Below are 16818 nucleotides of genomic sequence, written 5' to 3'. Positions count from 1 at the left end.
GGTTCTTCAACAAAAAAGTCCACAACATTTTCGGCAGCGTTAGCCATTCTGGCGTACAAAACTGCACACTTTTTAGCTACTGAAGTTAGCAAAGCAGCTGAACACAAAAATAAAGTTCCACAACGAAGAAAACTATTTATAATATACATCCTCCATCTCCTGTAATTTGAAAAAACTATTTAATAAATGTAATAATATCCCCAAAATGCTAAACTATCGCTCTTCACTCATACTCTCTATCCAACAATCTCACCAAGCCTCTCAACACATAGAACCCCCATAATGATCTGTTGGAAAATGGGAATATTGTTCCTTCTCACTAACTCACTAGGTTCATTCTCTGATCCTAATTCTCTGATTAGTTGGTCAACATGTCAGTTCATACTGCAAAAGCTTTGATTGGTTGGAGGATGACCTCTGGAAGTGGTCAGAATTGCCATGTAATGTCTATGGAAGGGGGTGAGGCCTACGAGCCTCCTAGGTTTTGTATTGAAGTCAAGGTAAGCCAGAAGAGGACAGAAGCTAACACCAGGGTTCTACCCCAGACAGTGCTGTTGGAGTTACTGTAGACCTTCATTCGAAAAAGGTGTATTTTAATACTTAATTATGTTTCACAATTTTTATTTTTTATGAAATTTCACTGAGGAGGATGGTCCTCCCCTTCCTCCTCTGAGGAGCACCATAACCCTTACCTAACCCTAACCCAGCTAGCAATGAGGAATTGGCCCAGAAGCTCCCCACTTCAAAATGAATGACTGCCCAGAATCGGCCCAAGTACATCTGTCTACCAAAATTCAGCCGATTTTCTCAGCTACTTACCAGAATCCCCCCAGAAGCGGTCCGATGCTAATTGAAATAAATGTATCCAAAATTACCTGATTTAGTCATTTTAAATATTACTATTATACATTTTATACATACAAATTATACCCATCCACAAAAAAAAACAAAAAACATTTTGTCTTGGAGGAAACATTATACACTTGGTGACCGTGTCAGCGGCATGCGCCTAGCCCAACACAGGAGTTGCTACAGTGCGATGGGACAAGGACATCCCGGCCGGCCAAACCCTCCCCTAACTCTCCCGGCCCGGGCTAAACCCTCCCCTAACTCTGACGACGCTGAGCCCATTGTGCGTCGTCTCATGGGTCTTCCGGCCGGCACGGGTCTCGAACCAGCCTCTGTTGAAACGCAGTTTTCACTGTGATGCAGTGTCTTAGACCGCTGCGCCCCCGAGAAGTTTCATCCACAAAGTTTTTAATGCTTATCAATTGCCTTGCACAAAGTATGAAAATACTAAAATACTACACAGGACGCCTAAAGAATTTCATTTAAATGTTAATTGTATTTTTTGATCACAGAAACAATGAGAAAATATGGAAAAAAATAAACAATTAAATGTTAATTATATAAAGCAGCCCATGTAATCATCGGCCAGAGAGTAGCCCCAATCTGCCCGAGACCCAGGTAATACATTTGGGCCAGATAACTCACACCGGAATCGGTCCGAGCTCAATCCCCGCATCCTAGCAATAAGTAATACTGCAGTAGGTGGCCCAGACTCGGGCCACATGACATCGGCCGAGTCTGACTCTCAACCGAGTGCCCCTACTCTCAGCCGGAACCGGCCAAGATCCACTGTTCTAGCTGGGGACCCTTTTAACCCTCTGGTTGTGTTCGTTTCATGTTCATTAATTTTGTGTTCTCGGTCCAAAATGACCACCCCATCATAATACATACTTATTTTATCACCTAATGTTGTGTTATATATTTTGATTAACTTAAGTTAAATAGACGTTTTGAACTTCTATTAGCTATTTATGGCCTGTAGGCCTCATTGACCTGAGCTCATACAACTTGTTTTTTGAATAAAAAAAAGCATTATGTATGGATTATTTTTACTATAACAAATACTAAGATTAAACATATTGTGCTATTTATCACAGACTACTTCACTGTCAGTTTCCTGGCCTCTCTTTTCCTCACCAGTGTCATGATCAAAGATCTGATCAAGAGCCTCACATAGAGTATATCGTTTGGTCATTGTGCTGCCACTGTCACGGACGTTGGAAGAACTAGACCAAGGTGCAGCGTGGTTAGCGTACATTTTCTTTGGAAAAATTACGCCGAACATTACAATAAACACTACAAAAACAAACCGTGAAGCTAAAGGCTATGTGCACTAAACAAAGTCAACTTCCCACAAAGACAGGTGGAAAAAAGGGCTACCTAAGTATGGTTCTCAAGCAGAGAGAACGATAGACAGCTGTCCCTGATTGAGAACCCTACCCGGCCAAAACATAGAAATACAAATAATAGAATATAGAATACCCACCCCAACTCACACCCTGACCAAACCAAAATAGAGACAGGATCTCTAAAGTCAGGGCGTGACAGCCACAGAATGAATTGTGAGCAAGGCCTCCAAAAAGCTTTTATATACCAGAGCTGCAAGAAAAGTTCTATATATTATTGAAACAATGTTGCGATTGTTTGTGAGAATGCCAACAGGTGAAAGGTTCCCGTGGGGGTTGACATGGAAGCCAAGAAGGGGAGTGAGGTGTGTGTTTTCTCAAACACACATGCATGCATGTGGGGGGTTGGGAGAGGAAGTGTGTCCATCTGATGAATGGGCATGTGCCTGAACTCAATTTTATACACTAATTGTAGTCTCACCAGTTCATTTTTATTGACCAGTCAAAAAGTAACACCACAGGTGTACAAAAGTTAAATAAAACACCCAAAATGTAACAAAAATCATCAACATGTATTTTGCGTGCTCAGATGCCCTGCGTGGACAAAGTAATGGAACCTTATGACAATCAGATTAAATGAACTACATCTGTCAGAGAGAAAACGTTAAATTGGTCCAATTCGACCGGAACACAACAGGAGAGTTAAATGACAACATCATTGGGGTAGGGACGTCCCAAGGAACCAAAATAGCACCGATCGGGAAGAATTGCACTGAAATCCAGATAATATGCGTTTCAGGGGCTGGAGCAGAGTGAGAGCTGAGTGGGCGACGACAAAACACGTAACAAAAAGCCGCGCGCCATCTGCTGTTGATGTTGCTGCTTCTCCGCGCCGCGTCAGGGACCCTGGTGCCTCTTACCCCCCTGCGGATCTGAGAGCCAGGTCCCAGCGTGGAGCCCAGGTCCCCCCAGAGACTGGCCCTTATCATCTCAACTTGAGAGGAAGGAGGAATCACAGAGAGAATACTAATGGGACCTGCCGTTGCACAGCGCAGCGCAACTTTGAACTGTGAAAATTTTGAAACAAGTGATGCATAATAGGGCTGCTCTTTTCTTCTTCTACACGTGCACTTTTCACTTAACTGTACTGCACAACGATAATCTTAAAGTGGGCATAATCTATCCCTATAAAAAGTGTTTGTATATTTTGCCCACACATTCCGCAACCTCAGTATCTCCACTCAAAAACGAATCAGACCAAGATTAGTTGTAGCAATCCCTCTCTGCGCCCCCGTACATTGGAGGTTGTGTTATTATTAGGTTACATACCTATTCCCGGGTTTTATCAAGCATGTTAAAAATGACAGCTGTGTAGACCCGGAGCTCCCTGCCTGCGTGTTCGCTGCGACGATGACCAACGGTGACTGGGGGCACTGGGCATCAAAACAGCTGTGCAGTTGCTAACCAATGACAATCGGAAGAATCCTCTCGGAGTATAGATTCCCAAGCGGCCGTATTCAAACACAACCTACACATTATCAAACCATCGCAGTTGCAATGCAATGCCTGTCTGAACGCTTGGTTTCCCGTGAGCGTACAAAGCCGTGTGCCTGTAGGTCAATTTAACGAGGCTTTTGGAGTAACTTGTGGAATTTTAGACTTGCACGCATAACGATGCCTTATCTGACTAAATCGCTGTTTTTATTATTCTGTCTGGTGGTTACCGGGGAATGCCGTAATCACGGACACCGAGTACGGAGATGGACGGGTACGGTGGAGACGGCAAAGCATGGCACAGAGACAGCAAATCATGGCACGTAAGTTTGTACTCGATACTGCTCACCCAGGGGTGGTTCTGTGGTGTGCAGTGGTTCAAGATCCGTTGTCTTCTTCATCATAATCATTGAAATTCACAAAACTTGATATGCAAAATTGGACATGGAAAAACGATCTAATAACTAATTATAAAGGACAGAGGGGCGGTGAAAATCCAACAAGACCCAGACAGACACGCAACCTGGTCTCAGAGCATTTCGTATTATTCTGTATGTAAATCCGTGACGCTCCATTTAGTATGAAATGTTAAGTTTGGTGTGGTTACATAAGACAATGGTTACTTGGGGCAAAAACTATAATGCGAATGTCTAGCTACACAAAGGTTGTGAGTTCAAATCTCGTCACGGACAACTATAGCATTTTAGCTAATTAGCACCTTTTCAACTACTTGCTACTTTGCAACTACTTAGGATGTTAGATAACCTTTCTCCTAATCCTTAACCCTTTTAGCTAACTCTTCCCCCAACACTAACCTTAACCCATCATAAGTTTTGCAAATTAGTAACATACAATACGCTTTGCAATTTCATAACATATTGTAGGTTTGTAAATTCGTAACATAAAACACGTATTGCTAATTATTAACATAATACAAATTGTAATTCATAACATAAACAAAATGGGTGATGGACATCCACAAATGATTACATTCTATACGAAACATAACGTATCATACTAAATGGAGTGTCTCTGATTTACATACAGGATAATGTGAAATGCTGTGAGAAAAGGTTGCAACACTAGACAGCCAGGGAAGACCCTAGGTATAGCCTACTTGTTGTGCCCACTCATCAATTACAGTTTAGCTGCTGGCTGCCAGTTCCTTGAGTAAGATCAGCATGACCACGTGTCTCAAAGCCATCTGTCAAAGCCATCAGGGAGGGAAGCACAGTTATCTGGATGTCACCCAATAGGGGTTGAGAACTGCAGCTACTGTTTTCATTTAATAAGGCAAAGCAACATGAATTTCCATTCCACTTTGATTATGCTTTATGTTATAGCGAACATCAGGGCATGAACGTGAACATGGGTCACTGGTGTAAAAGGCCTATGCATTGCGCAAATAGGTTTAGCCCACTTAGCGGCAATTGTAAAGTGGCTCATATAGCGAGGAAAGCACATCCCTGTGCTTTTACTACTCAGATGATGGCCTCACAGTCCGCCATCCCACTTCGGACGCCAATGTAGCGAACTGGGCGGTAACTGGCTTGAAAGGCAAGCACCCTACACATCACGCCAATACGGTTAACACACTCGCTACTATATGAATATTCTCAGAGAGACCAAAGTGAGATATTCTCCACTCATTTAGAGTTTTATTTGATCTCATTCCAGATGTGCTTGTGTCGAGTTAGAAATGTATTATTTCGCCAGACAGTCGTTGTGACTTATTATGGTGTTGTCTTGTGTTGTCTTATACCAGCTCCTTGACAAAGAAGCCTCCAGATGTGACCAAAAATCGCAAGCTGAAGACAGAGCAGCTTCTGAAAGTAGATGATCATGATTTCACCATGAGGCCAGCATTTGGAGGTAGGGGGGATCACACACACACACACACACACACACACACACACACACACACACACACACACACACACACACACACACACACACACACACACACACACACACACACACACACACACACACACACTGGATGAAGAATCCAGATATGCTCCTATTGGATGGTTTTCAGGGGACCCCATTTATCTGTAAGATGTCATGTGAAACACCTTAAACATCTTTCACAGACTGCATGAATTTCCCATTCATGGTATTTACCTACCTTAGTTGAATGCATGGACTGTAAGTTGCTCTGGATAAGAGTGTCTGCTCAATGTAAAATGGTAATGCATTTGTGCTAGTTGACTTCACTCAATTACTGAGCTCAATGGTTTAGCTGTAAGCCCATTCACAGTACTGTAACAACTGCAGTCCAACATGACACGTCAATTAAACACATTAGGTAAAGTGAGAGAACATGATCTCAACTTTTATCCTCCATTTACACACCTTCTCCTGCTTGTTAGAAAAGCAAAGCACAAAGTGAGGCTCTTACATCCTGTAAACTATAAATACTTTTGGATAGATACAGTACCTGTGTGTTGGTTAAACAATTAGATTTGCTGAGTTTTAAGCAGTTCATATACTTAGAATGATTAGAACATACATCTCCATTTAAGTCAATGATGCCATAATGGGTGGACTGATTCTATGCCCATTCTACTGTATTCTAATTCTATGGTTGTAAGCCTCTGTTTCGGTACCTCCAAATAACCAAATGTTTTACACCCAGCTACCACACTCTAAAGCATCTAAAGAGGATTTTAAAAAGCCGTCTACTTAGTTTTCAGTTACAAACTGTACTCTAGCTTGTTATAGCCTACTAACCTGACTCACCATGTTCTTTGTGCAGCAGCATATTGAGAACAATTCATGAGATGTTACATGGATTTCCTATGAGTGAACCTAGAGATAATTTCTTAGTGCTTTGAGTAGCAACGCGCAAGGATCTGTCTTTTTCAGCCACAGTGCAGATAGGGTACAGTTAGGTTTTGCAACCACCTAAACCCATGCTCTGTCTACCCTACCTGCACTGTGGCTGAAAAAGACAGATCCATGGGCTTTGCTACTCAAAGCACGAAGAAACACCCATACACCCAAGTACTTCTATGCAGCTGCTACCTTAACATCAATCCTCTGTGATTTACATTCAATACCTGCGGTACAATTATCAACCATGGTCATGAACGCCAAAAAAACAACCTTACTGAAGCACATGTTACTCATATCACTCGCTATTGGCCTCAGCCTATTCACAGGGATCCTTTTAGGATTCCTCACCCTGGAGCCATCTTCCTCTACTACTCTCTTTACTGCCTCAATATACGACACCTTCTGCACTACTCTGATCCTGGCAACCTCAACATGCCTTTCTCTCAGCAGACACCTCAAATCTCCAGCACCATGGGTACCCCTACAGTTGACACAACTTTTCCCACTGATACTACACATTCCTTTGTCTCATGTCCTTCTGCACACTTCTCACATCTAGACATCTCCCTCCTACACACTGCTGCCACATGGCCATAAGCTTGACACCTAAAACACTGTAATGGGTTCGGGACAAAAGCTCTAACGGGATAAGTGACACATTCTAAATTGATTTTATCTGGTAAAGACACTGCATCAACTCAGTTGTACAGAAAGTGTCTTCTCTGTTCCACCACACTCTCCACCAGGTCTGCGTCACACCAAATGGTGGGTGTAACAGACACCGGCAATCTTCAACTTCAGTTGATCCTCCTCAACACTTAACGCCACTCCAGTTATCACTCATTTTAACGGCGCTCTGCTCCAGAGAAGAAAGTATGGGATGTTATGGGATGCATTTTATCCATTGTTTTTTATGGCAGGCCACTCTGGTAGGGCCACAGTATGATGAAACAGCCACAGTAGCCTACTTGGCCACTGTTAAAACTGTAATTTAAAGTGGGTACAGACTCAGTGTTCACAGTAAACTGGAAGTTGCACAGAATTTTCACAACGTTCAAGTTGGCACTCAGCAGAGCTAACATTTGCTCAGTGCCAAAAATAATTAGAGGGAACATTGCTCCTGACCCCAGATCCTCTCAAGCTCTGTCAGGCTGGGTGGGGAACGTCGCTGTACAGCTATTTTCAGGTCTCTCCAGAGATGTTCAATCGGGTTCAAGTCCGGGCTCTGGCTGGGCCACTCAAGGACATTCAGAGACTTGTCCCGAAGCCACTCCTGTGTTGTCTTAGCTGTGTGCTTAGGGTTGTTGTCCTGTTGGAAGGTGAACCTTCGCCCCAGTCTGAGATCCTGAGTGTGCTGAGATCCTGAGTGTGCTGGAGTAGGTTTTCATCAAGGATCTCTCTGTACTTTGCTCTGTTCATCTATCCCCCTGACAAGTCTCCCAGTCCCTGCCACTGAAAAACATCCCTACAGCATGATACTGCTACCACAATGCTTCACTGTAGGGATGGTGCCAGGTTACCTCCAGACGTGATGCTTGACATTCAGGCCAAAGAGTTCAATCTTGGTATTATCAGACCAGAGAATCTTGTTTCTCATGGTTCGCGAGTCCTTTAGTCCACTCCAAGTGGTCTGTCGTGCCTTTTATTTAGGAGTGGCTTCCGATTGGCCACTCTACCATAAAGGCCTGATTGGTGGAGTGCTGCAGGTTGTCCTTCTGGAAGGTTCTCCCAAAACTCTGGAGCTCTGTCAGGGTGACCATCGATTTCTTTGTCACCTCCCTGACCAAGGCCCTTCTCCCACGATTGCTCAGTTTGGCCAGGCGGCCAGCTCTAGGAAAAGTCTTGGTTCCAAACTACTTTCATATAAGAATGATGGAGGCCTGTGTTCTTGGGGACCTTCAATGCTGCAGACATTTTTCGGTACTCTTTCCCAGATCTGTGCCTCGACAAAATCCTACAGACAATTCCTTTGACATCATGACTTGGTTTTTGCTCTGACATGCACTGTCAACTGTGGGACCTTATATAGACAGGTGTGTGCCTTTCCAATCAATTTAATTTACCACAGGTGGACTCCAATCAAGTTGTAGAAACATCTTAAGAATGATCAATGGAAACAGAATGCACCTGAGCTCAATTTCCAGTCTCATAGCAAAGGCTCTGAATTTATATTCATAAGGTATTTCTGTTTTTATTATACATTTGCAAAAAAAAAAAAAAAATGTTTTGGCTTTGTCATTATGGGGCATTGTGTTTAGATTGATTAAGATGTTTTATATATATATACATATACATTTTCGAATAAGGCTGTAACATAACAAAATGTGGAAACATGGAAATGTGTCTGAATACTTTCCAAATGTTATACCTTTCTTTATTTTAACACAAAATATTGTTTAAATGCCTGATACAATAAGAGAGAGTGCATTATAAGAAAATAAAGTGCATTTTGACAATAAACTGAATACCTGAATTACAACCAAAATAACTGAACTCTATGTCCGTGCCAGTGAAATGTTTAATGTGCTAGAATTCAGTCAATATCTGATGGATTATACCATTTCAAAAGTTGGAGTATCTTCCTCCGTTCAACTGTTGCATTTATTAGAATTGTTTGAAAAAATGACTGTTGCTACTTTTAATGTGTGAAATCTAAGCAGACTTGTATTATTGGATGAGTTCAGATGAGACTTGCTCAGGTCTAGTCTTTGTGTTGACGTACATAAAAGTTTGCTTCGTTTGTTGCAACTGAGAAATCTACCAACTTAAACTTTAGGATTGTTTTCTTCGTGACAAAGGTAGCTTTTTTTAACAATGTTTGGAGATGCTGCATTTGAAAATGAGAAAAAATATGGAAGAGAGAGAAAGAGCATGAACAAGTTTTCTTTTCTTTTGATGTTTTCATCTCAACTTGTTTCTTGTTTGGAGCTGATCTGATGAAAGTAGGGGGGCTTGTACTGCAGGGGAACGAAGGGGAACATTGATCAGCAGGGGGTCACACACACACACACACACACACACACACACACACACACACACACACACACACACACACACACACACACACACACACACACACACACACACACACACACACACACACACACACACACACACACACACACACACACACACACACACACACACACACACACACACACACACACACACACACCAATCAGCAGGGCATCATAGTGTCATGCAGAGCCGGAAATAGCCTGAGTACAATCATCTCCAACATCCCAACAGAGGGTACATGGATCTAATCACACTACAATGGAAACTGACTAACTCAGGCTCATACAGTTACAGTCTCCTCTCCTCTCCTTGAAGAGAAACATGTATGTGGAGTTACACAGGACTCGTACAGATGAACTAGTGGTGTGTAACTTTCTGTATGCAAATGGCCCAGTAAAGGAGCTTTCCTTGGACAGGCTTTGCTTATTTTAGTCCCTCCATGCATTTTCAAAGTCTGTGCTTTGTGGGAAGTTTAAAGTGAATGTATGCATGTCGGAACACTGACTTGTAGGCTGCATGCAGTTTGTAGACTTATACATTATGCATTTGCTTTGCCCTCTCCTAACAACATTTTTGTTTTTCATTATTAAATTGTTTTCCGCCACTACTAGCTACATCTAGTTTCCCATACAGGAACCGAGCGAGCCCGACCCTGCTTAGCTTCAGAGGCAAACCAGTAGTAGTATGCAGGGTGCGATGTGGCTGGAATGAAAGTGCCAAGAATTGCAGCTGGATAAAAGGCAGCAAAAGCAAAAGCCATTGTCACGCCCTGACCTTCGAGATCCTGTTTATGTTTCTATTTTGGTTTGGTCAGGGTGTGAGTTCTGGTGGGTATTCTATATTCTATTATTTGTATTTCTATTTGTTTTGGCCGGGTAGGGTTCTCAATCAGGGACAGCTGTCTATTGTTGTCTCTGATTGAGAACCATACTTAGGTAGCCCTTTTTTCCATCTGTCTTTGTGGGAAGTTGACTTTGTTTAGGGCACATAGCCTTTAGCTTCATGGTTTGTTTTTGTAGTGTTTATTGTTTTGTTCGGCGTCATTTTACAAATAAACAGAAAATGTACGCTCACCACGCTGCACCTTGGTCCTCTTCTTTTAATGTCCGTGACAGCCATGGTAACGTAACCGAATATGGGAAAATTGCAGGAAAAAGGGGGCCATTTTATTTAATCGTGTTATTGTTTTACGTGCTCTTAACCAAATGTGTTTGTTTGTTTTTTTTTGCATTGTTTGTAATTTAAAAAAAAACGTATTCTGTACATAATATTGCTGCTACCAACTCTTATGAGAAGTGGCAGAAGCTTTTTTTTCTCCTTTTTTCCCCTTTAACGAGTCCAACGAGCCTGACGTGAAAGACATACTGCTTTCCCGGGAACAGGCTCAAATCCCTGTAATTTGCGTGAAGACGGAGAAAAAGAGGATGGAGGTCAGGCTGCCTTCTGAGAATTCGTAGGCGATCGAACAAACCCCCACTGCCTTCCGTTTTACTAGCTAACAAGCAGTCATTGAAAAATAAAATTGACGACCTACGAGGAAGATTAAACTACCAACGGGACATTACAAACTGTAATATCTTGTGCTTCACAGAGTCGTGGCTGAACAACGACATTATCAACATACAGCTGGCTGGTTATACGCTGTATCGGCAGGATAGAACAGCGACGTCTGGTAAGACAAGGGGGGGGTGGACAATGCATATTTGTAAACAACAGCTGGTGCAGAATATCTAAGGAAGTATCTCATGAAAAGCTGTAAACCACACTATCTACCTAGAGAGTTTATCTGTATTTTTCGTAGCTGTCTACATACCACCACATACCAATGCTGGCACTAAGACTGCACTCAATGAGATGATTCCACCATAAGCAAACAGGAAAACGCTCATCCAGAGGCGGCGCTCCTAGTGGCCGGGGACTATAATGCAGGGAAACTTAAATCCGTTTTACCAAATTTCTATCAGCATGTTAAATGTGCAACCAGAGGGAAAAGAACTCTAGACCACCTTTACTCCACACACCGAGACGTGTACAAAGCTCTCCATCACCCTCCATTTGGCAAATCTGACCATAATTCTATCTTCCTGATTCCTGCTTACAAGCAAAAATTAAAGTAGGAAGCAACAGTGACTCGGTCAATAAAAAAAGTGTTCAGATGAAGCTACAGGACTGTTTTGCTAGCACAGACTGGAATATGTTCCGGGATTCTTCTGATGGCATTGAGGAATACACCACATCAGTCACTGGCTTTATCAATAAGTGCATTGAGGACGTAGTCCCCACAGTGACTGTACGTACATACCCCAACCAGAAGCCATGGATTAAGGCAACATCTGCACTGAGCTAAAGGCTAGAGCTGCCGCTTTCAAGGAGCGGAACTCTAACCCGGAAACGTATAAAAAAATCCCGCTATGCCCTCAGACGAACCATCAAACATGCAAAGCATCAATACAGGACTAAGATCGAATCGTACTACACCGGCTCCGACGCTCGTCCGATGTGCCAGGGCTTGCAAACCATTACAGACTAGAAAGGGAAGCACAGCCGAGAGCTGCCCGGTGACACGAGCCTACCAGACGAGCTAAACTAATTCTATACTCGTTTTGAGGCAAATAACACTGAAACATGCATGAGAGCACCAGCTGTTCCCGGACAACTGTGTGATCACATTCTCTGCTACTGATGTGAGTAAGACCTCTAAACAGGTCAACATTCCCAAGACAGATTACCAGGACGTGTTTTACGAGCATGCGCTAACTAACTGGGAAGTGTCTTCACTGACGTTTTCAACCTCTCACATGTCTGTAATGGCTGAGTCTGTAATACCAACATGTTTTAAGCAGACCACCATAGTCCCTGTGCCCAAGAACACTAAGGTAACCTCCCTAAATGACTACCGACCCATAGCACTCACGTGTGTAGCCATGAAGTGCTTTGAAAGGTTGGTCATGGCTCACATCAACACCATTATCCCAGAAACCCTAGACCCACTTCAATTTGCATACCGCCCTAATAGATCCACAGATGATGCAATCTCTATTGCACTCCACACTGCCCTTTCCCACCTGGACAAAAGGAACACCTATGTGAGAATGCTGTTAATTGACTACAGCTCAGCATTCAACACCATAGTGCCCTCAAAGCTCATCACTAAGCTAAGGACCCAGGGACTAAACACCTCCCTCTGCAACTGGATTCTGGACCTCCTGACGGGCCGTCCCCAGGTGGTAAGGGTAGGTAACAACACATCCACCACGCTGATCCTCAACACAGAGGCCCTTTAGGGGTGCGTACTCAGTCCCCTCCTGTACTCTCTGTTCATTCATGACTGCACGACCAGGCACGACTCCAATACCATCATTAAGTTTGCCGATGACACTACAGTGGTAGGCCTGATCACAGACAACGACGAGACACCCTATAGGGAGGAGGTCAGAGACCTGGCCGTGTGGTGCCAGGACAACAACCTCTCCCTCAATGTGATCATGACAAAGGAGATGATTGTGGACTACAGGAAAAGGAGGACCGACCACGTCCCCATTCTCATCGACGGGGCTGTAGTAGAGCAGGTTGAGCGCTTCAAGTTCCTTGGTGTCCACATCATCAGAGGAAGGCCCTAAAAGACTCCAGCCGCACTGTTCTCTCTGCTACCGCACGGCAAGCGGTACCGGAGTGCCAAGTTTAGGTCTAAGAGGCTTCTAAACAGCTTCTACCCCCAAGCTCTAAGACTCCTGAACATCTAATCAAATGGCTACCCAGACTATTTGCATTGCCCCCCCCCGCGCTTTTACTTAGCTGCTACTCTGTTATTATCTATGCATAGTCACTTTAATAACTCTACCTACATGTACATATTACCTAATTTACCGTGACCAAACTGTTCCCCCGCACATTGACTCTGTACCTGTACAGTAGCAGCTACCTATATAGTCTCGCTATTGTTATTTTACTGATACTCTTTAATTACCTGTTCCTTTTATTTCTTATTCTTATTCATATTTTTTAAACTGCATTGTTGGTTAGGGGCTTGTAAGTAAGCATTTCACTGTATAGTCTACACCTGTTGTGTTCTGTGCATGTGACTAATACAATTTGATTTGCTGCTACTGTGTACACAGATACATTACTCCTCTATGGCTGGAATATGGCTCTGCTATGACATTCATCTGCCAACTCGGAAATGTCTCGAACAGCAGTGGTCGCTAACATAATGCTGAACCACCCAAGTCGTATGCTATCCTGCATATGTGTGCCCTGTCCTGTGTGTGTGTGTATTTTTGTGTGCGTATTTGTGTGTGCGTATTTGTGTCCTGTCCCATGTTTATAGTGTGTCCACTCCTTTGGGAGGAACGCTAGAGTAATCGCCACCCCCACTGGGATGTTTTTGATTAGCGACAAAATAATTTGTCGCCAAGGCTAAGCAATACTCACTGACGGCTGGCTTAACCCGTAGCCATCTGCTGTAGCCTTAACCCTAGCCTAGCCATCACATCTAGATTTGTATTAGCTGCTGTAGCTAGCTGCTAGCCTTAGTTTACCCTAGCCAGTGATACCTAGCCGGCGATGCTAACGATCATGACCAGATTAAACTTGCAGGGGATCCTCCTGCTGACCGTGTGGATTAGCACATAATGCACTAGGGACTTCTGCTGACAGCTGTTTACCATCCATAACACTGTCTCAACAGACAGACCAGATGTGCTGCCAGGCTGGCTCAGTTGGGCACTAAAGGACACAGACAGTACTGAGTAGTACTAAATACTTACAGTACTGAGTAGTACTAAGAGCATTACTGTAACATCCATTATACTAGCAGTGACATCGTCTTGCTGAACAACAGTTTTGGGGTGATCAGTAGATTTTGTCTGAGTCCCAAGTGGCACCTTGTTTCCTACATTATTTATTTGTTTATAGGGGACAATGCACATTCATCAATATCAATATTACAATAATCTAACATCCATGTAAATGTGCCGGGGTTAGCCAAAGCTCATTTGCACCTGTAGTCCCCAGGCAGGTAAGGGGCTTTACACAGCCACTATACAAATACTCACAAAAACAATTCAAAATACAAATACATTACATCCAATAATATATCATTCTGTTGGGTTCTGAAAGTAGGAAATATACTTATTCATGTCACTGAGGGACAGAGGGTAATGTATAACATTTACGTTATGTCAGGATATGTTATTGTTAGCCATCAGGGATCCTCTGGGAGGAGAAGAGACACAGTCTGGTACCAGTCACCATGACAGCCATGTGTTGGGGAGGAGTGAGCACTTTGGGGCAGAGGTCAGGTCATATGAAGTGCGGAAGAATCGATATCACTAAAAGTTCTGTCTAGCAACAGCATTGGCTGTTCAGATGTGTCGGAGGAGATTCAGCATAGGAGAAAGGGTTAAATACTAGTGCTCGTGTGAATATGTTTGATCCTTTGGGAAGAATAGTCTTGGTTTAAGCTTTCACAGTGTCCGTCAAGTTCTTACTCTAATAATTAGAATCTAACAATTCTAACAATAACATTATCATCAAATGTCGTCTTGCATATGAGGAACCACAGATAACTCATGTGTACAGGTTTGGATAGATTTGAGCCATGTTTTCAATTTACATTAAAAAATACAATAATCAGTGTAGCTTCTCAAGTCCATGGGCATTGCATTCCAGTATATTGTAGCTCTAACAGAGAAGGCAGATTGACCAATTTTACTGTGTGAAAAAGGGACAACAATCCCCTCTAGTTACTGCCCTTGTTATCCTGGAGGTGCTTTCCTTGAGCATGATAGGGGTGGAGGGGCAAGATCTAGCAGGATCTTAAAGACTAGGCTTGCATCAACATATTGCTTAAAGCTGTCAGTTCGCTGACAGTCAACCCAAAAAATTGTTAAAGGTGGTGGATTTGAATATATTTAAATCACCCATGAAGATGATCTCCTTCTTTTGATCGTGTTCTTTAAACATGGCATTTAGATGGTCATAAAATGAGATATCAGATGTTGGTGGTCGATATAATCCAATAATAGTGAGAGATATATGAGGGGAGAGGAAGACATTCAGCCCCATACATTCAAGGTCATTGGCATGTTTCCATATTATACGATTGCATTTAAAGTTAGATTTCATGTACATAAGCAATCCACCCCCTCTGCACTCATTAAAGTCAGAAATAGGAGAATATTTCTTCAGCCATGTCTCAGAGAAACAGAAAAAAAATCTAGATTAGAGTCATTCAATAAATGTTCTACCTGTTCACTCTTGGAACGAGGGTCCCAGAGTATTTTGGCCTGATTAACGGTTTGAAAAGTTTCATGGTACATTGTTTTCTAATACCTGGCTTAAGGGAAATTAGATTCTGTCTCGAACGTGGGTTTTGTTTGGGACATGTATCAAGAGTTGGCATTAAAATGTAATTATCTGCAGATTACTAATTTTTTTGAAAAGCCATGTTAGCGACAGAGGTTATGCTCACATACATAGATGTCCTGAACCAGATAATATAGGCTACTCAATGCAAACATAATGCACTACTTGGGAATAGGGTACCATTTGGGATGTAGCCTGAAGACAGTTTGCAATGCATTTTTGCATGTCTGTAGGTCGACTTGACCTCAATTTTGCTCCACAAAGCACTAGAAGAGAGCAACATGAAGTTGTTTAACAAAAGTGCATGGAGTTTGCATAAAGACATCACTCCGGGATGTCTTTAAAAACCTTTGATATGCAATATGCTACCAAGTTTTTTTTAAGGGGATTTGGAATATTATTTATAATATATCAATATTATTCATTAGTTCATACTATTAAATAATTCAATACAAATTGACTCCAGACAGCTTCTGACTGTAGACAGTATAATACTCCTTATAATGACATCTAGGCTGTTGCACTGTTACATTCACCACTTAGTTCAATGAGTTGAGATATCAATGTAAATTGACTGTAAATCGCCATGTGTTGATTTATCGCAAATTGTAAAAAGAGAACATTGCATTGATGACTACTATGCAGAAACAGTCAGAAACTATTGATCTCCTGGGTCTCTTTTAGGCAAAATGTCAGACCGAACTGGGACAAAGTTGGGGCAAATCGAACCAAGGTCAGAGTGACAGAATGCAGATACATATATACACACACGCGCACACGCACACAAACAATAGGCATATTAATAGGCCTGGGGGTGTTTATTCGAACATGTACTAGCATTGTTTACCCAATGGACATTAATCTAATCCGATCACAGATGCCCCAGGATAGATAAGTAGATAAATGT

The 16818-nt window shown here is 42.5% G+C and overlaps 1 protein-coding gene across 2 annotated transcripts in view; it reads left to right on the top strand.

Moving 5' to 3' along the window:
* Positions 1-3359: 3359 nt before the first annotated feature.
* The window catches only part of LOC124001877 (gamma-aminobutyric acid receptor subunit rho-2-like), a 32315-nt gene continuing 18856 nt past the window's right edge, over positions 3360-16818 (top strand). For both annotated transcript variants that reach the window (XM_046309008.1, XM_046309009.1), the window contains exons 1-2: positions 3360-4012; positions 5455-5561. In XM_046309008.1, the coding sequence (XP_046164964.1) occupies positions 3870-4012; positions 5455-5561 (250 nt within the window). In that variant the 5' untranslated portion in view covers positions 3360-3869. The remainder of the gene's footprint in view (positions 4013-5454; positions 5562-16818) is intronic.

The sequence above is a fragment of the Oncorhynchus gorbuscha genome, linkage group LG17 (genome assembly GCF_021184085.1).
Source record: "Oncorhynchus gorbuscha isolate QuinsamMale2020 ecotype Even-year linkage group LG17, OgorEven_v1.0, whole genome shotgun sequence".
NCBI classification, from domain to species: domain Eukaryota; kingdom Metazoa; phylum Chordata; class Actinopteri; order Salmoniformes; family Salmonidae; genus Oncorhynchus; species Oncorhynchus gorbuscha.
The sequence above is the reverse complement of the archived record's forward strand: the minus strand, read 5'-3'. Positions and strand labels throughout refer to the sequence as shown.